This window comes from Watersipora subatra, chromosome 1 (assembly GCF_963576615.1).
Source record: "Watersipora subatra chromosome 1, tzWatSuba1.1, whole genome shotgun sequence".
NCBI lineage: Eukaryota > Metazoa > Bryozoa > Gymnolaemata > Cheilostomatida > Watersiporidae > Watersipora > Watersipora subatra.
In genome coordinates, this window is record NC_088708.1 from 31,908,592 (window position 1) to 31,934,595 (window position 26,004).

Consider the following 26,004-nt stretch of genomic DNA (forward strand, 5'->3'; position numbering starts at 1 on the left):
AAAATGATCCTTCCTGGAACACAGCAGTTTTTGACATGGTACATGAAGAATATCTGGATAGGAATTTTTTCTGAATGACAACCTGCTTATTGATTATTGTAAGCATATTGATATCTGATATTTAAAGCATTCATGTGTAATGCTTGTTTTTAATTTACCCTCTTTGCACACTTCACATTATGCAGTGTCTATTGTTTCATTAAAAGATTTCTTATTATACTGCTTTGAAGGTGTGACCTAGCAAACCTGAGCTCTATCATACGCTACCCATATCATATGGCTTCAAAGGTGCAAAATGAGAATTTTTCCACTTTGTATATGATTTACATTTTAATATTTAAATTTGTTTTCATGATTAAAATATCTTGTTATCTTAAATCAACTTTTGCAAAAGACTAAACACAAAGATGGTAATATAAGGTTAGAACTAACGAAGTTTTGAAGTGAATAGTCTGCTATAATGAAAAAATTTGTGGTTGCCATCGACCTGTGCTAATGTTTGTGTGCAAGCATCTCAAGTAATAATGAACTATTCCACAAGGAGATAACTGTTGATAAAGATGTCTAACTATTTGGCCTAAACGCATAAATTTTGTCTTTTTTACTCCTTTTAGAGTCCATAAAAATTCAAAAACAGCTTATGACTGTCTATCTACATTACACGCTAAGATTTAAAAAATCTTATAATTTAATGTTAAAGCAATAATATATATAAGCAAACCAATAATATACAGCCCCCACATAGGGGCTGTATATCATTGCTTAGACCGAGGCTAAGTTTTTAAATATTCTATCAGAGAAATAATGAATGATTGGTTACAAATGGTTTTATGAGTAGAAAACATTTTCAATTTTGACAACACACTATTTCTTCAAATAGAAAAAGGACAAACTTAGACACAGAGTACGTCTTGTAAGCAAAAACCTACAACTACTAAAATCTTTAAACTTAGCTTTATAAAGTTCCACCCATAGCGCATTGTTAAAGCAAAACATTTCAGTCAAAGTCTTGTTATGTTATGATTTAATGTAAAATAAAACAAGCAAACAAACAAAGCAAACTATTAAAATAGTAAAGCACTATTCAGAAAACTATTTTTTATTCTAGAAATTATTCAAGTTGTTTTTTACTATTTTGGTAAGGTGGTTCGTAGGTTTGTCGCATATCTACAATGTTGTGTCACAACGTTACAAGCAATAAATATATAAACTACCATTAGTTGTATGACAATCCTTATAGCTGACAACACTGTCAGGTAACGTTTAAATTTTACTCAAACTATTCGACAGTAGCAGTTTACATACCGTAACAATTTCTTAGTCATTACTTTCCTTCAATTGGAAGCAGTAATAAAAAAGAAATAATTGGGAGCGCGCATGATATACGGTACGCCACTTCCATAATTTACGAAGGCTATTATCATACGTACTAAATGCACGCACGCATGTATCAGAGCCATTGAGTGTAACACTCAATGGCTCTGGTATGTATGCATATACCGTAATAGGGGTATGTCTATATATCTACGCGTCTATCTAATTGTCACTCGTGAAGCTTTTTGAAACGAATTATGTACGCGTATTTGGGCTTACAAAGCCGTTAATTGTTGCAATTGACGTCTATGGTGTTAGTTTACGAATAAAATACGATAATTTCGTCAGTTGTCATATTGTTATAGCTGAAAATCATGTTTTTGAAATAGCTGTATATTAGCAATGTTCCCACAAACGTAAATGTCAAGAGATTAGTTAATAGGTAGGAAACTTAGCAGTTACAATACATTCCTACAGCATATATTATCTCCCACTAACGGAAACAAGTATGCATCAACAACCATTGTTTACACGCTGCATACGTGTACAATATTCTTACCATATGATTGTTGAGTTGGGAATTACTTACTCAGTCCATAGCAACACTATAGTAGGAACACAACTCCTATTCAGTCTATCCAGTTATATAGAAGCAGATTTATAGTTATATTCATTCCATGTCTAGCAACTAAGGAAGCAACATCATTTAATTGTATACTAATAGTTGATCGATCAACATGTATATTGTATCATAATATCTTACGTCTAGACTGCTAATCTAACCCCAACCCAGTCTTTAGAGGGTTGGTTGGATGTACAGTAGTGTATATATGAGGCATCGTTACATGAACTATAGCATTGGATTAGCCTTGTTGTAGAACCGTAACCTGACCATCCCTAGACTACCTCCCACCTCGGCATCGACACTCACATAGACGGTGAATAACACTATAGCACAAGCTAACCAGAGTCCTCTGCACCTAACGACAAACACAACTGAAGCCAAGACTATCCATATATAAGGAGATTTGGACTCATACTAATACTGAAGGTAGATAGCTCATTTACAACAAAATAAGCTACAACAATATGAGTAAATTACTAAAAATACATGTACGTAGTGTACATGTACAGTACATTGTATGATTGTACTAGTTTGCAGGATGAGGGAGTTATCTACTCGCAAACTATTTACACTGTATCTGCATCATACGTGTATTTGTATATTTGGCTCAGACATCACCCATTGGGCCACCCATTTACAATGCATCGTTGTTTTATAAATGCACTATGAACATGATAGTTCAGTTGACAGTCAGATTTTGCTCATAAACAGCGCATCTGCTTTGCAAACAAGAATATATCTTGTTTGCAGTATTATAATTTTGCATGGAAACATTAACAAACACAGATACCATGAGGGAGCAACATCTAAACCATAGGAGATATACGCAAAATTACAACGAACAAGACACCTAATACAAGACGGCTGGTACATCAAAGCAATGATATACAGCCTCCACCTGTGGGGGCTGAGGGGCTGTATATCATTGATCAAAGGACTATCAAGGAAAGCAATCATCTTACACCCATTCACAAGTGGATTTGAAACTTTCAGCGAAAGTAATCCATAAGAAAATAAGCATTATTTGGCCTATCAGAAAACTCTCAAAAGGAATTAGTGGCAATTACATGCACACTGCTCAGCCAACTTCTATCAGACACAACCAAAATAACAGGAGCTAGTCATCATTTCAGCTAGTACAGTTCTACAAGTCCACTCAAATATCAACCCTGTACAACATAAAGAACAGAACCTGTGTACCTGAATACCTGCTCACAGACTAACAGAGACATCTATAAAAGAAAACAGCTCCAATGAGTCAGCCTCTTTTGCCTCCACCTTGGAGCCTCTTACTCTTTCAACTGTTAAAGCTCTTTATATTACAACTGCTGACCCTCTTTATCATTAGACTGTCATGGATCGTGAGACTCGTAGGCATATGGGAATGAGTGAAAGAACATGGATGACCATTTGAGTAAGGGTGTAACTCTCATTGACTATTTTTAACCTTTTGTTATTAGTATTATTGTTTTAAAATCTTGCTAATTATGTATCTTAATTGTATTTTAATAATATTTTCTAATATGTACTGCACTTGTAATTTTAGTTAAACTTTCACTTGTGCTTCTAATCTCGTAAAGCATAGAATGATAATTGGTCAAGAAAATTTATGATCTTCTAGAAGTTTCTTTGTAACTAACAGAAGTTTTCCTATTAATGCAATTTCAGTATTACATAAATGAGAAATGCAGGCTAGCAAAGTATTAAGAGTCACTTTCTTTTTGCTCACAAAACTTGAGCTATCCACCTGGTTGAGGGCAGAATAATGCTGTAAGTTGTTGAATGACCTCAGAGAAAGTGAATATGTCTGTTAGGATAAAATTAAAATAAACATAGCTTTTCGATGAGACATTAGCAAAAAACCACCAAAATTAGCAGGGCAAGAATTTACTGAAAATTTGCCACTGTAATTTCATAAGCCTTCCATAGTTTATATTGAGAAAAGACAACTTCAATTGCACAATTGTTATTTGCAGTGTAATTTGATGTTGTGTTGATCTGCTGTGCAAGTGAGTTTAATTTTAGGATTATGTTTTTTGATTTAGTTTTAAAGAAATATAAAACAGAAGTACAAGTTGATTGTATATTACATTAACTTACATGTATGTCACATAACTAACATGTATGTTTCAAAACTTACATATATGCCACATAAGATTTTACTTGGGTGACAAAATGCTTTGTTAAAAAGGAACAAGTGACAAATTAGTTGAATATGAGAAATTTTAACCGATAGCCTGTTTTCTTTGCTTAAAACTGTGAGGCAGGTCGGGTCGCTATCCACTTCTTTATGTTAGGAAGATTTTTAACTCTCTCAATGAGAGCTTTGACTGATGGTTCTGCTTCGATAGCTGCTAGACCTGGTCCATCTGTGTAGTTCTCAAGTAAGCAAACAGTTACTAAGTCTGCCATGGAAACCTGCAACATGAAAGAGTTCGCCTCAGGTTTGGTTTTTTCAACTTTTTCCTAGCTGATGAGTACATAAACAAGGTTCATGAGAAAATGATAACATTAACTGTTACTAAATAGTTGGTTAGTATAAAACAGCGCTGTCGATTCTCTGTATGCCTTCTATAAAGTTATTTTGTTTGCAAAATACTGAGCATGTTACTTAATATATGCCAGAAAATATGTATTTACAAGCCATATTCTTTGACAATACATTGTAAACCAACAACTAAGGCGTCAGTTTTTACAACAACGTATTGTTCTGATCAGTGATACGTTGTACACGCTTTAGCATTAATTTAAACTGTTTTATTTGCATTGTACCAGACAAACTTAGCAAGAAGAAAACAACTAACCTTATTTCCTATAAGCCAGTCTCTGCCTCCCTTAAGATGAGCTGCCATCAGTTTAATAAGTTTTGGCAGCGATTGAGTATAGTAGTCATTAAACATGGCTGCCTGGAGATAGCAAAGGTGAAGATATCAGTTAGGAATAAACGCTATGAGTTTGTGGCTGTACGAGTAGAGCCTTTGATTCTGTATCAAATACTCAGGGTTTGAGGTGCGATACTGCCTGGGTGTACACTGAAATGGCAGTTCCAAAAATGGCGCCATATTTTTACATATTTGCATTCCCAATTTATATTTAAATAGCTTATATATTTTATTTAGACCGTGCATTTAGATTTTAAAAGGTTGATAATGCAATAATAAATTTAATGAGTTCTACGCATGAATAGAACAGAGTAGATAAAAATTACAAAGTATTTTTGAAGATTACATATCTGTTACTACAGCTTGAGAAATGCAAAAATATTTTAGTCTTTTTGCTAAAGGATTAACAAGGTAAATCAAAAAATGCCATTGTAATGGATTATTGGTAAACTGGCAGTCATTAAACACAAATTTTATTTTTGGAAACAGCTAAGGAATTTTTTGCTTGAATTTAAATACTAAAAATGCCACCCTTAGAGGGGTGACTTAGAGTATGTAATTGCTGAAATCATGCACAGTTGTATAAAATAACAGAGAAAGTTAAAAGTAATTTTTATTTTAGTGTGTCTAACTTATCTGTAACGTAACTTTATAGTCTGCTTCTTTTTAAGTTTCTTTTAGTCGTATAAATAATGATTTTTTTTTAAATGTAAAAATACCTGCTTGTCTGAGTCTTTGCAAAACATGGCTTTAAACATGGCATTGAGAGCATCTTGCGTGCATTCCCACAGCATGTGAATTTGTGCTGCCTCTAAATTTGAGCTGCCAAGTAAACCTGCAATAATTATATGATTCACAGTAACTGGCACCACTCTTAGAGTTTTATATATAAGTACTGTACTTGTTTACACCTAACTAGTAAATTTTATATACGTAATTAGCTTGCTATCACAAGGTAATAGGTGAATAAATATTGAAGGTGTCTGTTCCTATACAAGAACTGTCAGTGGATATGGTAAATGTTGCTCACCATTTTCTCGAGCTACATACATAGCCACTGCTCCAGACTGTCCAATAGCCTTGCCAGCGACTTCAATGAATGGCAGTGCTCCAGTAGGAGCCTCTGTCAACAAATGTTTATGTATATAACGAACAGCATCTAACAATATAATAATGTATTATATTACAATGTATCTTAGCACGATGGCAGTTCCACACGCCATGAGAGATCATCATGTATAAGCTATATGTGCACAATTATTCCATGATATGGCAAGTGGCACTTTTAGTGTGGTTCAGACAGACCTACAGACACGGCTTTATTATAGTAAAAAAATGTGAGTAATGTCAAACAGTATGAGTCTGCTGAAATCTAGCTGAAAAGGAAAGATTTATTTTTTCATAATGCGAAGATCGGGTGCATTGCAATTAGAGGGAACGTACGTGAAAGATTAGACCTCAAGCTCAGCGCATACATTTAGGAACTTCCGATTGGTTAGTTAACTTTGTTTTTTCATAGTTTATATTTAAACACAAAACCCATTACTTTGTAGAAGATAATGTGCAAAGTTTACGTATTCACAAACTCATGTTTGAAATAAAATGATTTCTAAGCAATTTACTCCAAGGGTATTCAATGATGGAAGTAATGTATTCTGAAGTTTTGAATTGACCTACGTATACGGTATTTGAGAATCTGTTGCATGAGAAGAACAAAGATAAGGTGTTTAATGTACATTGTATCTAATCACCTCTATGCATTGCTACTTCAGCATGTTGCAACTTCAGGTCAATCTTAGATAACATTCATTTCTTCTAGAACTTTCACTCCTTTAGGAACTTATCACTTTGTTTTTGAACCGTCGACAACACCTTTTATGTTTATTCTATACATAGAATATTCTACACTAGAATTATTAGAATAGAACTAGAATATTCTGTACTCACTTACATTCAACCTAAACATTTTCTATGCACATCCCAAATCCAGCATTCTATCCTAAACCTGTTATGTTTATATTCCTTAATCATTCAATATTTTGTATATTTTTTTCATATTAGGTCTACCCCCATCTCATACCCATCCTACGTCGCATTATCATCTTATGCCCATCAATTAACCATCCCATATTTGTCCCAAATTCCTCCTATATCTATTTTGCATATATCCTATACCCATCCAATAACTATCCCATACTTATCCTATACCCATCCAATAACTATCCCATACCTATTCTATACCCATCCCATAAATATCTCATACCTATCCTATACCCATCCCATAACTATCCCATACTTATTCTATACCCATCCCATAACTATCCCATACCTATCCTATACCCAACCCATAACTATCCCATACTTATCCTATACCCATCCCATAACTATCCCATACCTATTCTATACCCATCCCATAACTATCCCATACCTACCCTATACCCATCCCATACATATCCTATAACTATCCCATACCATGGCTGCTTTGTTAAGTTCTATTTTCTTCTGCCTCCTTTATACAAGGTTGTAGTTCCTCTACCCAGAAACCAGATGTTTATGTAAGATTACATGACACATGTCACAAACTACAATTTAAATATAGCCTATTTAAAGAAATTTTGATTCAAAGATACCAGATTCAAAATATTATTTTCATTACAATTTATAAATATATGCTTTGTTTTAATAATTGATACAGAAACAGTACACTCATTTTCTAGAATTTTCTATAAAAATATAAGTTTGTGATAACAGAAAAGTTGATTGATGTTCAATGAGTACACAAATTCCACCACACTCTAAAACTGATATAATTTGTACGCTTTCAATGAAGCGCAAAAAAAATCTAAAAACTGTTAAAAAAGATTCTTTTTAGTTCTATTTTCTTGTCAAATGAAATCTTAAAGCATATTTATGTGCTGCTTGTAATTTGTCTTACTGGGCTTAAGCTCAGGCCAGGCATCTTGCTCTATCCGTCTGTCCTCCCACTCTGCTCCCGCCTGTACAAAGAGCCAACGGATCTGTTCTCCTCGTCCCCGTCCATTAAAATAGGTGAAGCTGCACTTTGGTGGAGCCATGCTAGCGTGTGTATTGATATTCAGCTGCTGACAAAATGACCTCTTTAAAATGTTACGTGTTTTTGTGTTACCAGTAACAAAACCCTGACATAGAAAGGCTTAGCTCTTAGCTAATATTTGAGTATCCTAGATTAGCATTGATTTTAAGATAGAGGACTCTGGCGTGATCTGACGCAGTCTTTCAGATTGCAATACCGCGCCCCATTATTCAAAAGCACAACAGACCAAAAACTGGCTTTCTTGTCAATATTGACAATAGATTAGACGGAGGGTTGAGCAGCTAGATTGGCAAAACCATGACTAGCCATTTTTCTAAACCACAGCAAAGCTAATGTACATAGTAACATCAGCATTATTCACAACATTTGTAGAAAGAAAAGAAAGCTTGTTTAGCCAATTAAAAGCGTATTAAGTTATACGTAACCAAGCAACAAGTAAATAGAGCAAGGATCGTTTACTAGAGCTCCTAGATAATGGCGTTTTGTAAGTTTCACTGTTGGTATATCTGTGACTTGCGCAATGATTAACTCTTAGGAATGCATAACTCGATTTAGATTAGGGTACAGCAGACAAACAAAACAATGCGCATAGAAGGTGCCAGTAATTTACATGTAGGTAGTTGCTATAAAAAATAAAAAATATTACTAGAGTTTATTTTGTTGAAAAGTATTTGAGGATGATATGAATATTGTATTTTTGTATTAGGTAGTTCATTTGGATTGACAATTATTAAAATATTTCCATGTTGATTCAACAAATGACTGGTCATAAAATAAAAACATAGAGTTATCTGGCAATTGCCGAACCAGCTAGGTATCATGAGGTGTAGAAGATTTATTCTTACCCCACCCTACCATAATCTCCTTTGCTTACTATATAAGTCAATATTTACAATGTATGCTGCTTGGTATGTGAAATTTATATGTATGTATTTAGTTAAAACGCTGCTAAAAAGTGAATTAAAACAATATATTTTTTACTAATAGCTCTATTCTCCTAGCCATCAACCTAAAGATGTTTTTGACTAATAGCTCTATTCTCCTAGTCATGAACCTAAAGATATTTTTGACCAATAGCTCTATTCTCCTAACCGCGAACCTAAACATGTTTTTGACTAATAGCTCTATTCTCCTAGTCATGAACCTAAAGATATTTTTGACCAATAGCTCTATTCTCCTAACAGCGAACCTAAAGATGTTTTTGACTAATAGCTCTATTCTCCTAGCCATGAACCTAAAGATATTTTTGACTAATAGCTCTATTCTCCTAGCCATGAACCTAAAGATATTTTTGACTAATAGCTCTATTCTCCTAGCCATGAACCTAAAGATGTTTTTGACTAATAGCTCTATTCTCCTAGCCATGAACCTAAAGATGCGGGCTGTTTTTGTTCCAAATTTCAATCACAGCTGAGCTTACAAATTCCAAACTTGCTGATGCTGTCATCATTTACCGTAGTTGATGGAAATAGCAGTGAATGACATTATCACCCAGTTTGGAAGCAAGGCGCGTGACCTTGCAATCTCAGTGGTGATGAGTTCTCGAACAAAATTGCTTCTACAATGGTTTAGCCAAGCACAGAATAGTTTCAATGAAACAACAATGAAGTTGGGAAGCACTACCCATATAATGTCTAGTTTGTTTATTTCTAGAGAGCAAAAGAGCAGAAATATATATATATTTTTTATGATTATTGCATAGCATTCTCGTATAGCATACATATGTACATACATATGTACATACGCATGTAGGCAGGTACATATATACATATGTACATACATACGTACACATGTACATATGTATGTAGGTGCTTACATACAAATGTACATACGTACATACATATGTACACACGTATCTATGTACATAAATACATATGTACATACGTATCTATGTATGTACATATGTTATGTATGTACATAACATATGTACGTATATACATAACATATGTATATACATACATACGTACATACATAAGTACATACATACTGTTATGTTTATGTATGAATAATAACACAAGAACACAAGCTATAGCAAATGTGGTTTAATTCACTCTCAATTATAGTATGCAAGGAACTGTTGCCTTCAAAACCTACAGTAGTTTATATAACCATTGGCTATGGCTATTTAATAAATAGCTAAACAAAGCATAACTTGTATTAGATACATAGGGCAAAGTTAACTTGACCAAAGCTTTTTATTATAGCAATATATCACCTCCTCATTAGTCTGGATATAAAATAAACAGACGAAATGTTACGGAAAAAAATTGTGTTTGCTGTGTCCTTCTGGATGATCTACGTGGATTATCTGGTCCATAATCACTGTCCAGAAAGTGTCTAAGATTTGGTCTGTTCAGTTGATGCACTGGTTCTTCAGGAGGTACAGGAATAGGTACTGTAGTCTGTCAGTATCTTTATCTGAAGTGTGAGATATATTTCCAAAGTCTAGATCTTCTTTTGTGCTAAATCTAGGTTGTAGTTGTTTTACATGTCTTCTCCATGTAGGTCTACTTGGCCATACTCTGACATTAAAACTTCGCTGGTCATAGACTTTAGTCACTAATGCTGGAACCCATCGAGGCTGATTAGATCTTCTAGGGCCACAGCATAACACTTAACATGGATCTCTAACTTGATAGCTGTGAATCTTGTTTACTGTGTCATTCAGAAGCTGTGCACTTCTAGATTCTCTCCCTTGAGTTGAATGGGCTGGTGATGGAATAGTTGTGTCAATTTTGCATCGGATTTGCCTTCCATGTAGCAGTTGGCTTGGTAAATATCCAATCTCTAAAGGTGTTCTTCTATAATGCATCAAGAATTCTAATAATGCTGCATTAGATGGTAAGCTAGACTTCCTCAAAGCTTGTTTAAATGATTGCACCATTCACTCAGCAGCTCCGTTTGAGCTCCTGACAAAATTAAATACATAAATTATGTACATACATACATAAGTACATATATGTAAACGTATGTACATACGTACGTACATATGTATGTGCATATGTACGTACATGGTGATTGGCTCTCACAGATTGCGTGATCTATATTTAATTTAAGGACAGTTGTTGCGGGACTAGCCTTTCTTCATTTTCGTGACTGCAGTGTATAAAGAGTGAAATATGCTGTGAACTATTCGCTGATGTAAACGTGGATGGGTCTGCGATAGTCTTAACACTGTTATCAAAGAGGATCACCGAAGTATTGTGGGATTACACATCATGCCATTACAACAACCACTACCTGCTGATTTATCCCCACTTTAAAAAGTTTCTGCATGCACTCGCATCAGCCATCATTTGCAATGTGATTATGAGAAGAGAAAAGCAAAGCAAGAACCTACTGCAGAGGCAATAGATGTCATGTGACGATGTCAATAGATGTCATGTGACGATGTCAATAGATGTCATGTGATGATGCCAATAGATGTCATGTGATGACATTAATAGATGTCATGTGATGATGTCAATAGATGTCCTGGGTTGATGTCAATAGATGTCATGTGATGATGTCAATAGACGTCACATGATGATGTCAATAGATGTCATGCGATGATGTCAATAAGTATAATGCGATGATGTCAATAGATGTCACATGATGATGTCAATAGATGTCATGCGATGATGTCAATAGATGTCATGTAATGATGTCAATAGATGTCATGCGATGATGTCAATAAGTATAATGCGATGATGTCAATAGATGTCACATGATGATGTCAATAGATGTCATGCGATGATGTCAATAGGTATCATGCAATGATGTCAATAGATGTCACGTGATGATGTCAATAGATGTCATGTGAGGATGTCAATAGATGTCATGTGATGACATTAATAGATGTCATATGACGATGTCAATAGATGTCATGCGATGATGTCAATAAGTATCATGCGATGATGTCAATAGATGTCACATGATGATGTCAATAGATGTCATGTGAGGATGTCAATAGATGTCATGTGATGACATTAATAGATGTCATATGACGATGTCAATAGATGTCACATGATGATGTCAACAGATGTCATGTGATGATGTCAATAGATGTCATGCGCTGACGTCAATAAGTATCATGTGATGATGTCAATAGATGTCACGTGATGATGTCAATAGATGTCATGCGATGTTGTCAATAGATGTCATGCGATGTTGTTAATAGATGTCATGTGATGACATTAATAGATGTCATATGACGATGTCAATAGATGTCATGCGATGATGTCAATAAGTATCATGCGATGATGTCAATAGATGTCACATGATGATGTCAATAGATGTCATGTAATGATGTCAATAGATGTCATGTGATGATGCCAATAGATGTCATGTGATGACATTAATAGATGTCATATGATGATGTCAATAGATGTCATGCGATGATGTCAATAAGTATCATGCGATGATGTCAATAGATGTCACATGATGATGTCAACAGATGTCATGTGATGATGTCAATAGATGTCATGCGATGATGTCAATAAGTATCATGCGATGATGTCAATAGATGTCACATGATGATGTCAATAGATGTCATGCGCTGACGTCAATAAGTATCATGTGATGATGTCAATAGATGTCACGTGATGATGTCAATAGATGTCATGCGATGTTGTCAATAGATGTCATGCGATGTTGTTAATAGATGTCATGTGATGACATTAATAGATGTCATATGACGATGTCAATAGATGTCATGCGATGATGTCAATAAGTATCATGCGATGATGTCAATAGATGTCACATGATGATGTCAATAGATGTCATGTAATGATGTCAATAGATGTCATGTGATGATGCCAATAGATGTCATGTGATGACATTAATAGATGTCATATGATGATGTCAATAGATGTCATGCGATGATGTCAATAAGTATCATGCGATGATGTCAATAGATGTCACATGATGATGTCAACAGATGTCATGTGATGATGTCAATAGATGTCATGCGATGATGTCAATAAGTATCATGCGATGATGTCAATAGATGTCACATGATGTCAATAGATGTCATGTAATGATGTCAATAGATGTCATGTGATGATGTCAATAGATGTCACACGTTGATATCAATAGATGTCATGCGATGTTGTTAATAGATGTCATGTGATGACATTAATAGATGTCATATGACGATGTCAATAGATGTCATGCGATGATGTCAATAAGTATCATGCGATGATGTCAATAGATGTCACATGATGATGTCAATAGATGTCATGTAATGATGTCAATAGATGTCATGTGATGATGCCAATAGATGTCATGTGATGACATTAATAGATGTCATATGATGATGTCAATAGATGTCATGCGATGATGTCAATAAGTATCATGCGATGATGTCAATAGATGTCACATGATGATGTCAACAGATGTCATGTGATGATGTCAATAGATGTCATGCGATGATGTCAATAAGTATCATGCGATGATGTCAATAGATGTCACATGATGATGTCAATAGATGTCATGTAATGATGTCAATAGATGTCATGTGATGATGTCAATAGATGTCACACGTTGATATCAATAGATGTCATGTGATGATGTCAATAGATGTCCTGTGATGATGTCAATAGATTTCATGCGATGATGTCAATAGATGTCATGTGATGATGTCAATAGATGTCAAGCATTGGCTGCATGTATTTACAAAGCATGGCCTCTTATGATACTTTTGCAGCTGGCCACAAAGATATTGTAGCATATAAACACAAGAAATGCTCATCATGTTTGAAAGGTATCTCTGTATTTTGACAAGCTGAAAACATGAAGGTAATTATTCCACAGTAATATTTCATCATGTTAGAAAGCTTGAAGTTGTATTGATAAAAAGTAACAGAAGATTCTAAATGATTTTTTTATCAAAGTGAGACAACTCCAGCGAGTATTTAGGGACTCGGTGGTCGGGTGTCAAGCCAGTGCTTTATTTTAGGCAAAGCGACAACTCTATCATAAAGGGCAGCATTCAGAGAAGAGTTCTTGATGAGCTCCTTTGCTTTGCCAACTTGGAAATCATAAAGATGAGCTACGACTATGTCAGCGAGAGTCAGCTATAAACAGATAACAAGCAAAGTCATTGAACTAGGCAGTAGGTAAACACACCACTAGGGAATACTAACAAGGCAAGTATACTACGGTTTTAACTTACACGGCTTAACTAGGTGTTATTTTCAAGCTATGTACATGTATGGTTGCACGAGGCAAGCTTGGCATAAATTTGTTTAGTATTAGTATTGTGTCCCATCAGAACTTGGCCGCCTCATTAACTGTGCGCACTTAAAATCTACTGCCATTTCAATTTATGAAAGACCAAGCATACGATTAGATGGACTAAATAATGGCAGACCTGAGGATACTTTATCTGTTCAGCTTACTTGTTCATGTATAAAAACTACTAACACCCGTAACAAAAGGGAGTTTCAAGCGGGTGTGGTATGTCGGTGCAGGAGATTTTCTCTTAATGGAACAAACAATAGTTCTTCAGCTCAAACCATAGATTTTATAATTGTATTAAATGCATTTCTTATTTGTCATTTGACCTGACAGTATTTACTTTTTACAATTCATGTTTAATGGATATACTTAAATTACAAAGTGAAATAATTTTTCTGTTTTTTAGCATAATATTGATCTCTATGTATAACATTGATCTGTAGGTCAACAGCTGAAGCTAGTGAAGGGTGGGGGTGGAGATAAGGGAGAGGAGGCTGGGGGCAAGTTTAGTGAGTAGCTACACAATGTAGTGAGTATGTCATCAAGCCTGTGTTTCAGAGATGCTTCAACACCTCTTGTCTCAGACAATTTAAATAAAACAATCATTTGATATTTCTGATAACTTATATTAACATGCAAGCTACAAGTTTTTTAATAAGCTCAAAACTTCATAATCACATAGCCGTATTAAAAAAATACTTCAAATTCAAGAACAAGAAAATTTAGAACAATTTGAAACATGTAAAACAAAGATCATATAAATGTATTTACATGAACATTGTCAGCACTTAGAGGTTAATACATATAATCATTTGTAATTACTATGTACATGTATGATCATTAAAGCAAAAAACCTCTATTGACGAGTTCTGAGTTAAATATACATAGAATAAGGGGGCAGTTGATGGGTTTCACAACCATGTGAGAAACAAGTTCACTTCAGCGTTATCAGCTCTCACGAAGAAATCCTTTTTCATAAAACTTTGTTTTAAAATATTATTTTAGTAGTCCCTGATTTCTAAAACTATATATTGTACAAAACATCGCTAAGTCTTATATCTGCAGCGCTTAAATAATTTGACCAGTATAACCTTACAAAGACATGAAATAAAATATTAGTGGAATAATGAAATAATAAAAACACCAAATGTGAGACTAAATTTTTTTCTTAGCCAACAGGAAACCAAATTAGATCTGATCTGATGACAATATATATTACACGTTATATTGTATGTTTACTCTCCAGCTTTTAAGCAAGCTTCACATGTCACTCGTAAAAGAACTTTCTAGAACACAAGTCGTAAAGCGATGCAAAAGATGTGATAAATATTATGTACCTTGTTGCCAACCAGCCACTCCTGCCCTGATGATAATCTGGTGGCAATGAAGTTAAGGAGAAATGGTAGCGATTGCTCGTGGAATTTCTTTAAGCCGGCTGCCTGAATATATTATAGGACATTTGAAGGATGTATAATATATGAGCCGTCAAAATTGGAGGGTTTATATGAATGAGTCTTTATTAATACATAATTCTTACCTTAGCCACTGCGTCTTGTACAAAGGCCAGATTAACGATTTCATTAAATGCATCTTGAGTCATATCCCAGAGCATATGAACCTCAGCAGTTTCCCAGTTGTCACGTCCAGCCAGACCTGTGAATAAGATGAACTATATAATAATAGTTAATAATATAATTCTAACTATAAATACCTGGTATATAATAATAGTTAATAATATAATTCTAACTATAAGTACCTGGTATATAATAATAGTTAATAATATAATTCTAACTATAAGTACCTGGTATATAATAATAGTTAATAATATAATTCTAACTATAAGTATCTGGTATATAATAATAGTTAATAATATAATTCTAATTATAAGTATCTGGTATATAATAATAGTTAATAATATAATTCTAACTATAAGTACCTGGTATATAATAATAGTTAATAATATAATTCTAACTATAAGTATCTGGTATATAATAATAGTTAATAATATAATTCTAACTATAAGTATCTGGTATATAATAATAGTTAATAATATAATTCTAACTATAAGTACCTGGTATATAATAATAGTTAATAATATAATTCTAACTATAAGTATCTGGTATATAATAATAGTTAATAATATAATTCTAACTATAAGTACCTGGTATATAATAATAGTTAATAATATAATTCTAACTATAAGTACCTGGTATATAATAATAGTTAATAATATAATTCTAACTATAAGTATCTGGTATATAATAATAGTTAATAATATAATTCTAACTATAAGTACCTGGTATATAATAATAGTTAATAATATAATTCTAACTATAAGTACCTGGTATATAATAATAGTTAATAATACAATTCTAACTATAAGTACCTGGTATATAATAATAGTTAATAATAAAATTCTAACTATAAGTACCTGGTATATAATAATAGTTAATAATATAATTCTAACTATAAGTACCTGGTATATAATAATAGTTAATAATATAATTCTAACTATAAGTATCTGGTATATAATAATAGTTAATAATATAATTCTAACTATAAGTACCTGGTATATAATAATAGTTAATAATATAATTCTAACTATAAGTACCTGGTATATAATAATAGTTAATAATATAATTCTAACTATAAGTACCTGGTATATAATAATAGTTAATAATACAATTCTAACTATAAGTACCTGGTATATAATAATAGTTAATAATACAATTCTAACTATAAGTACCTGGTATATAATAATAGTTAATAATATAATTCTAACTATAAGTACCTGGTATATAATAATAGTTAATAATATAATTCTAACTATAAGTATCTGGTATATAATAATAGTTAATAATATAATTCTAACTATAAGTACCTGGTATATAATAATAGTTAATAATATAATTCTAACTATAAGTATCTGGTATATAATAATAGTTAATAATATAATTCTAACTATAAGTACCTGGTATATAATAATAGTTAATAATACAATTCTAACTATAAGTACCTGGTATATAATAATAGTTAATATTATAATTCTAACTATAAGTACCTGGTATATAATAATAGTTAATAATATAATTCTAACTATAAGTACCTGGTATATAATAATAGTTAATAATATAATTCTAACTATAAGTACCTGGTATATAATAATAGTTAATAATATAATTCTAACTATAAGTACCTGGTATATAATAATAGTTAATAATATAATTCTAACTATAAGTACCTGGTATATAATAATAGTTAATAATATAATTCTAACTATAAGTACCTGGTATATAATAATAGTTAATAATATAATTCTAACTATAAGTACCTGGTATATAATAATAGTTAATAATACAATTCTAACTATAAGTACCTGGTATATAATAATAGTTAATAATACAATTCTAACTATAAGTACCTGGTATATAATAATAGTTAATAATATAATTCTAACTATAAGTACCTGGTATATAATAATAGTTAATAATATAATTCTAACTATAAGTATCTGGTATATAATAATAGTTAATAATATAATTCTAACTATAAGTACCTGGTATATAATAATAGTTAATAATATAATTCTAACTATAAGTATCTGGTATATAATAATAGTTAATAATATAATTCTAACTATAAGTACCTGGTATATAATAATAGTTAATAATACAATTCTAACTATAAGTACCTGGTATATAATAATAGTTAATATTATAATTCTAACTATAAGTACCTGGTATATAATAATAGTTAATAATATAATTCTAACTATAAGTACCTGGTATATAATAATAGTTAATAATATAATTCTAACTATAAGTACCTGGTATATAATAATAGTTAATATTATAATTCTAACTATAAGTACCTGGTATATAATAATAGTTAATAATATAATTCTAATTACAAGTACCTGGTATATAATAATAGTTAATATTATAATTCTAACTATAAGTACCTGGTATATAATAATAGTTAATATTATAATTCTAACTATAGATACCTGGTATATAATAATAGTTAATAATATAATTCTAACTATAAGTACCTGGTATATAATAATAGTTAATAATATAATTCTAACTATAAGTACCTGGTATATAATAATAGTTAATAATATAATTCTAACTATAAGTACCTGGTATATAATAATAGTTAATAATATAATTCTAACTATAAGTACCTGGTATATAATAATAGTTAATAATATAATTCTAACTATAAGTACCTGGTATATAATAATAGTTAATATTATAATTCTAACTATAGATACCTGGTATATAATAATAGTTAATAATATAATTCTAACTATAAGTACCTGGTATATAATAATAGTTAATAATATAATTCTAACTATAAGTACCTGGTATATAATAATAGTTAATAATACAATTCTAACTATAAGTACCTGGTATATAATAATAGTTAATAATATAATTCTAACTATAAGTACCTGGTATATAATAATAGTTAATAATATAATTCTAACTATAAGTACCTGGTATATAATAATAGTTAATAATATAATTCTAATTACAAGTACCTGGTATATAATAATAGTTAATATTATAATTCTAACTATAAGTACCTGGTATATAATAATAGTTAATAATACAATTCTAACTATAAGTACCTGGTATATAATAATAGTTAATATTATAATTCTAACTATAAGTACCTGGTATATAATAATAGTTAATAATACAATTCTAACTATAAGTACCTGGTATATAATAATAGTTAATAATATAATTCTAACTATAAGTACCTGGTATATAATAATAGCAACAATATAATAATGAAAAAAAGCTATTTAGTTGTTACAAATTATGGCAGTTACTCTGCACCTTCTAGATAAAATGCAGGAAGAGTGCAAAGAAAATGTTTGAAACTTTTAAATATAATATAGTGATTTTCCTAGTTTCAGTATGAATTATTTTATATCACTATATACACTTATCTATTTTAAACATTGAGCGCCCAATTTATGACCCTGACCTAACTTTGTGTAATACATACCAGTAATTATATACTTTATATACTTTATATACAATATATGAAAATATAATATATTAATTATAAAACTAAATAATTTTCTAATTTGATAGCTCCCCGCAAGCAGACAGGTTATACATGTACATCAGATCGGTTGAAGCACTGATCGCAAGACTCAAATGGAGTTATCATCACTTTACAAATATAGACAAAAGGACACAATGCCTCTATTTCACTAGCTGCAGTAGAGCGTTGACCGTATAATTATAGAGCCATAGATAATTCTTATATAAGTACCTAATTCTCTGCCAAGGTAAAGAGCAATGGCTCCTGATTCGGCGATTGTGCGTCCTTCAACTTCAAGGTAAGGCAGGTGTCCTGTGAGTGTCTCTGAAATGAGTAGTGATATTTATGAAAGGTAAGACAGGTGTTTTGTAAGGGTCTCTGAAATGAGTAGTGATGTTTATGAAAGGTGAGACAGGTGTCCTGTGAGTGTCTTTGAAATGAGTAGTGATATTTATGAAGGGTGAGACAGGTGTTTTGTAAGTGTCTCTAAAATGAGTAATGATATTTAGGAAAAGTAAGACGGTGTTTTGTAAGGGTCTTTGAAATAAGTGACAACGATATTTACAGAAGAGGGTCCTATTATCATGAATTGTTGGCAATAAACGCAATAAAACTGAAAAAATTAACAGCAGACAGTCAATACATTTTAGCCAGATTGCTATATTTGGTTTGCTACAAATTTCAACTCTACCTACAAAAAGCACCCATAGCCTCGTATGGAGCACCTGTTCTGAGAATATGGTTTTGGGGTTCAACACCACAGAAAGGCAAACGCTGGTGAAAGAGAGAGCATTTAGACTAAAATTGCCATTTGCAGAATACAAGCAGATATAATACTCAATCTTTGTGGGACTGTCCATACACCTTGAGTGGCACGCTTGCAAACTGTTTTGTAAGTTCGGTATATAGCTAGAAATGCAAACCGAATTTCAAAATAATATATTTGGCAAGGTTTTTTGCTAATGCATATACAATGTATTTTGATAATTTCCAATGGAATGTTATATAAAAGATATAATATATCTTATAACATATTATGTTAGTGTTATAAGATATAAGAGATATTAAAGACCAATTGCCCTCATGCAGGCCCTAACTGTCATGGCTGTTGAATATCAGGGGAGGTGTTATCAAACATGATGTGCGCATTTTATGGACTGTCTGTCAATAGAAGTCTATACTGAATTTACATGTATACAATGTAGCGCTGTAGCCAAAAATATGATAACTTGCATATAATTACATATTGAACATTTTGACAGAATTCTTTTCTACTTACAATATCTGCTCGTAAAACAACTAGCGTACATCTACCCACCGGTAGCTGTAAGCAAGCCATTATTCTCAGGATTCTTGATCAGAAATGTTTTTATGACCTCGAATAAGAGAGAGCAGACACAGCGCAAAGACCCCAAGACAGCCACTTTATATCAACTATTTTAAGCCCCGCAGCTTCACCTTTGCTACAGGGCATCTTTTGCTACGTTATTGGCCATTAAAGATGTTTTTCTATTGTAATAAGAAAAGTTACTAGACAGATTTCAAAACATCAGTAACAAAATCATACTTGGTTTGAGAGCACCCCACGCTGCAATTGGAACTCGAGTGTCTATCCACTTTGCATCTCCTTGCTCTAGTATCCATCTTATCTGTTCGCCTCTTGATCTGATGGTGAGGTCAAAGTAGGTCAAGTTATACACTTTGTCTAGAAGTGTAAATCAGACACAATAGGTCAAGTTATACACTTTGTCTAGAAGCAAAAATCGGAAAAAATTAGGCCAAGTTGTGCATCCTGTCTAAAAATGCAAATCAAATAAAGTACAAGTAGGTCAAGTTACATATATAATTTACGAAGGCATAGACACAAAAGACAAAGATTAGGTGATGCACTTGTACAACTAGACTATACGAAGAAAGAAGTACGACTTCAAAATTAGTTTAAACATTTGAACTAGGCATTTTTAAAGTAGATTCATTAGCAAAAAATTCTTTGGAAATAATGTACTCCTAGTTTCTAGGTTTCTAGTTTTAAGTTTCTAGTTGGCTCAAATTGCGCAAAAGAATAAGCATTAGTTCTTTTTCTGAAGTCGTCTAATGTAAAATGTATCTAGTTGGATACTCGCTATATAACCATTATCATATAATATAAGTTCTCTCAGTGTAAACTGTATCCAGTTGGATACTCGTTATATAACCATTATTATATAATATAAGTTCTTTCAGTGTGAACTGTATCCAGTTGGATACTCGCTATATAAACATTATTATATAATATAAGTTCTCTCAGTGTGAACTGTATCTAGTTGGATACTCGTTATATAACCATTATTATATAATATAAGTTCTCTCAGTGTAAACTGTATCTAGTTGGATACTCGTTATATAACCATTATCATATAATATAAGTTCTCTCAGTGTGAACTGTATCTAGTTGGATACTCATTATATAACCATTATTATATAATATAAGTTCTCTCAGTGTGAACTGTATCTAGTTGGATACTCGTTATATAACCATTATCATATAATATAAGTTCTCTCAGTGTGAACTGTATCTAGTTGGATACTCGCTATATAACCATTATCATATAATATATGTTCTCTCAGTGTAAACTGTATCTAGTTGGATACTCGCTATATAACCATTATCATATGATATAAGTTCTCTCAGTGTAAACTGTATCCAGTTGGATACTCGCTATATAAACATTATCATATAATATAAGTTCTCTCAGTGTAAACTGTATCCAGTTGGATACTCGCTATATAAACATTATCATATAATATAAGTTCTCTCAGTGTGAACTGTATCTAGTTGGATACTCGCTATATAACCATTATCATATGATATAAGTTCTCTCAGTGTAAACTGTATCTAGTTGGATACTCGCTATATAACCATTATCATATAATATAAGTTCTCTCAGTGTCAACTGTATCTAGTTGGATACTCGCTATATAAACATTATCATATAATATAAGTTCTCTCAGTGTAAACTGTATCTAGTTGGATACTCGCTATATAACCATTATCATATAATATAAGTTCTCTCAGTGTCAACTGTATCTAGTTGGATACTCGCTACATAACCATTATCATATAATATAAGTTCTCTCAGTGTAAACTGTATCTAGTTGGATACTCGCTATATAACCATTATCATATGATATAAGTTCTCTCAGTGTAAACTGTATCTAGTTGGATACTCGCTATATAGCCATTATCATATAACATAAGTTCTCTCAGTGTAAACTGTATCTAGTTGGATACTCGCTATATAAACATTATCATATAGTATAAGTTCTTTCAGTGTGAACTGTATCCAGTTGGATACTCGCTATATAACCATTATCATATAATATAAGTTCTTTCAGTGTGAACTGTATCTAGTTGGATACTCGCTATATAACCATTATCATATAATATAAGTTCTCTCAGTGTGAACTGTATCTAGTTGGATACTCGCTATATAACCATTATCATATAATATAAGTTCTTTCAGTGTGAACTGTATCTAGTTGGATACTCGCTATATAACCATTATCATATAATATAAGTTCTCTCAGTGTCAACTGTATCTAGTTGGATACTCGTTATATAACCATTATTATATAATATAAGTTCTCTCAGTGTAAACTGTATCTAGTTGGATACTCGTTATATAACCATTATTATATAATATAAGTTCTTTCAGTGTGAACTGTATCTAGTTGGATACTCGCTATATAACCATTATCATATAATATAAGTTCTCTCAGTGTCAACTGTATCTAGTTGGATACTCGTTATATAACCATTATCATATAATATAAGTTCTCTCAGTGTGAACTGTATCCAGTTGGATACTCGTTATATAACCATTATCATATAATATAAGTTCTCTCAGTGTGAACTGTATCCAGTTGGATACTCGTTATATAACCATTATCATATAATATAAGTTCTCTCAGTGTAAACTGTATCTAGTTGGATACTCACTATATAACCATTATCATATGATATAAGTTCTCTCAGTGTAAACTGTATCTAGTTGGATACTCGCTATATAAACATTATCATATAATATAAGTTCTCTCAGTGTGAACTGTATCTAGTTGGATACTCGTTATATAACCATTATCATATAATATAAGTTCTCTCAGTGTAAACTGTATCTAGTTGGATACTCACTATATAACCATTATCATATGATATAAGTTCTCTCAGTGTAAACTGTATCTAGTTGGATACTTGCTATATAAACATTATCATATATTATAAGTTTTTTGATCAAACAAGCATGTTTAAAATAATTAAATTCCAGAAATTTGAACATTAGTGTTTCTAGCTTTTGCCCAAAACTTTTCAATTATTAGAAGGGTAATAATTTGCTTAAAAACCCAATCTGTCTTCTAAGTCTAGCTGGTTGTTAAAGCCAGCAATGCAAGTAGCGTGTTTTTATTTCCTGCAGCTGCTATGCATTTTATGTTAAATCCAACTCAGTGGTTATCAAGTTTTTTGTAAAAATATACTATCTTTGAATCTAATCACAACTCTGTGAGATATTATATTAATTGGCAGAAATCAAGATTTTTGTGGTAAAGTGAGTGAGAAGTAGCTATGACAGTATGAAGAGTGCCAAGTCATTGTTAGTATCGTCTTTAGTACCATTAATTAATTATGCGCAGCTTCTTCACGCAGTCCAGTAGTTTACCTGGTTGTAAATTAAAATAAAGTTTCAAAATTAATTTTACAAAATGTAATAAAAAAAAGCATAACTTTTTATTCATTCAAGGTTAGTTATGATATTACCATCAAAATGCATTAATGACAGCTATTGAAAGGGGTTGAGTGATTGTAAGGTCAAGGGAGACAAATCAGATTTTGGTCACTGTATAAAATTGGTGACAAACATTGAAATTTCTAGCATTCTCTCATTACCCCTTTAGCACATTTAATAATAAACACCTTCCCTTGCCATGTTATATTCATGTATCATTTTTTCATACTTTCAGTTCTTTACAGTCAGCACAAATGGAAAGTTTGAGCAGATGCACTCACCCTTTATTGGTGTTCTAGAACATTCTCCACAGGTAGCTGGACATACAACCTTGATGGTCTCTAGCATGCAGTCATCTTTCCTAATCGTGCAGAGTGCACTCGAGTCAATACACTCTCGGCCAATGATTTCCGCCGTGCACGCAGTGACAAGGAGGAGGAGGAGGCTGTAAAGACAATTCATGGTGAATCCGTGGATAGAAAACAAAAATAAAGGTTAATGAACAAGCAATGACCTTATATACACATCGCTTGAAGAATACATACTTGCCAAAAGTTTAACGAATGATCTTCGACGGTGCCACAATGGTGAGATGGCTAGCATAAGAGGCATGATTGTAGACTGTAAATTATGGTCAAGTTTATTCATTGTGAAACTTTAAGCTTACATTTTATTTAATTACTTATTTTGAATATTATATTTAATAGGATATTTCAGCTCATACGTTTCCAAACTCGCTCGCAAATTGTGGTTCCAGTATTACTATAAAGTACTTGTATGTCTAATCAAAGCAATTTCATGCAAAACATAAAACTGTTTTAAAATCATGTAACTACGTAAAACACATCAACAAACACTAGACTTCTTTTAGGTCAAAGTCGATGTCTGTGAGGTCAGAGTCAATGTCTGTGAGGTCAAAATCCTGTCAGCCCACTTCTTTGTTGATAAGCCACATTGTCATTTCTACTTTGTTTCAGTAATTCTTTTTGAAAAAAACCACAAATGTTTGTCAGTCTAAAATGACAAACTCTCTACAGTCTATAGCATGCATAGGCAACCTTTGTTCACATGTGGGCCAGACTATGTTTTCCAAGACTGACCACGGGCCAGGAGTCCTAATTATAGAATTGCAATAGGCTATATGTATACATATCTACTTATAATTTCATATATAATACGCAGATAAACATATATTAAACTACTGATTTTTTATTCATTTGTCTAATTCTAATACTTTACATAGAAAAGGTAAGAAAACAAAAATTGTAAAAGCTAAAATATTTATTAAAAACACTTTATGGAAACACTATTAATCTTATAATTACAAATGAGAAAGAAACATTGAAGCACATAGTTTATTAATCTTGTAATTACGAATGAGAAAAATTGTAACAAAACCTTATTCTAATGGGAAATTTGGGCTTGGTGTTTCTTCACCAGTGCCTCAATGTTTGGTGAAATGCTGAAGGCGGCTACTCTATTTATCAAGGTTATTTTCAAGGTGATTATCTGTCAGCCTTGTTTTTGTTTTTGATTTTGCATGTTTCATTTTCGTAAACAGCTGCTCACATTTGTAAGTACTCCCAAATAGTGACATTTTCTTTCTTGCAAAGTCTGTGATCCTGGGGAAAGCTTCTTTACATAGATTTTTATAAAATTCCAGTAACAAATAATCTCTCATTTCTCGTCTCAAGCCTTCATTTCCTTGGAGTTCAATCAATTCCATCTGCAATTCTTCAGGAGCCTCTTCGACATTGACATCAAATGGTGAAGAGAAAATACGTAGATTAGCTTCTTGCGATTTGAAATCTTGAAATCTACTAATGAATTCTTTGTGAATTAATACAAGCTCATCATCTTTGGAAGTACAGTCTGCTTTGCAATGATTTGCCAATGTAAAAAAATGGAAAGTATTACCAGTTCTCAGCTATTTTTCCCACAGTTTAATTTTGTTTTGAAATGTCCTGATATGACTGTACAACTGATGAACAAATTGGTCCTTTCCTTGCAGTTTTGAATTCAACTCGTTCAGATATGAAGTGAAATCAACAAAAAAAGCGAGATCCC

The 26,004-nt window shown here is 32.0% G+C and overlaps 4 protein-coding genes across 4 annotated transcripts in view; all 4 read right to left on the minus strand.

Annotated features, from left to right (window-relative positions):
• The window catches only part of LOC137386637 (prisilkin-39-like), a 3,217-nt gene extending 2,941 nt beyond the window's left edge, over positions 1 to 276 (minus strand). Inside the window, exon 1 of the mRNA XM_068072849.1 lies at positions 247 to 276. Within this exon, the coding sequence (XP_067928950.1) occupies positions 247 to 276 (30 nt within the window). The remainder of the gene's footprint in view (positions 1 to 246) is intronic.
• LOC137388820 (PAT complex subunit Asterix-like) overlaps positions 1 to 1,380 on the minus strand; it is a 12,903-nt gene extending 11,523 nt beyond the window's left edge. Inside the window, exon 1 of the mRNA XM_068075312.1 lies at positions 1,306 to 1,380. The gene's annotated coding sequence lies outside the window, so the exon portion shown is untranslated. The remainder of the gene's footprint in view (positions 1 to 1,305) is intronic.
• A 2,628-nt stretch (positions 1,381 to 4,008) lies between these two features.
• Positions 4,009 to 7,917, minus strand: LOC137410577 (hematopoietic prostaglandin D synthase-like). The gene is made up of 5 exons (XM_068096014.1): positions 7,757 to 7,917; positions 5,852 to 5,944; positions 5,541 to 5,656; positions 4,744 to 4,845; positions 4,009 to 4,357 (listed from the first exon to the last, which is right to left on the minus strand). Exons 1-5 carry the CDS (start codon positions 7,893 to 7,895, stop codon positions 4,190 to 4,192), a joined length of 618 nt encoding a protein of 205 aa, XP_067952115.1. The 5' UTR covers positions 7,896 to 7,917; the 3' UTR covers positions 4,009 to 4,189.
• Positions 7,918 to 13,624: 5,707 nt separating this feature from the next.
• Positions 13,625 to 24,624, minus strand: LOC137410102 (probable glutathione S-transferase 7). The gene is made up of 6 exons (XM_068095688.1): positions 24,219 to 24,624; positions 20,745 to 20,882; positions 19,409 to 19,501; positions 15,651 to 15,766; positions 15,451 to 15,552; positions 13,625 to 13,950 (listed from the first exon to the last, which is right to left on the minus strand). Exons 1-6 carry the CDS (start codon positions 24,397 to 24,399, stop codon positions 13,789 to 13,791), a joined length of 792 nt encoding a protein of 263 aa, XP_067951789.1. The 5' UTR covers positions 24,400 to 24,624; the 3' UTR covers positions 13,625 to 13,788.
• Positions 24,625 to 26,004: the final 1,380 nt, after the last annotated feature.

What these genes read in the sequence shown, in the direction of transcription:
- LOC137410102 (XM_068095688.1), bottom strand. Translation starts at nt 24,399, where the DNA reads ATGAATTGTCTTTACAGCCTCCTCCTCCTCCTTGTCACTGCGTGCACG. An exon ending in GTGGGGTGCTCTCAAACCAA is followed by an intron (nt 19,502 to 20,744) that starts GTATGATTTTGT and finishes TACTCATTTCAG; the next exon opens with AGACACTCACAGGACACCTG. An exon ending in TTACCTTGGCAGAGAATTAG is followed by an intron (nt 15,767 to 19,408) that starts GTACTTATATAA and finishes TCTTATTCACAG; the next exon opens with GTCTGGCTGGACGTGACAAC.
- LOC137410577 (XM_068096014.1), bottom strand. Translation starts at nt 7,895, where the DNA reads ATGGCTCCACCAAAGTGCAGCTTCACCTATTTTAATGGACGGGGACGA. An exon ending in GCAAAGACTCAGACAAGCAG is followed by an intron (nt 4,846 to 5,540) that starts GTATTTTTACAT and finishes TGCTATCTCCAG; the next exon opens with GCAGCCATGTTTAATGACTA. An exon ending in ACTGGCTTATAGGAAATAAG is followed by an intron (nt 4,358 to 4,743) that starts GTTAGTTGTTTT and finishes TTCATGTTGCAG; the next exon opens with GTTTCCATGGCAGACTTAGT.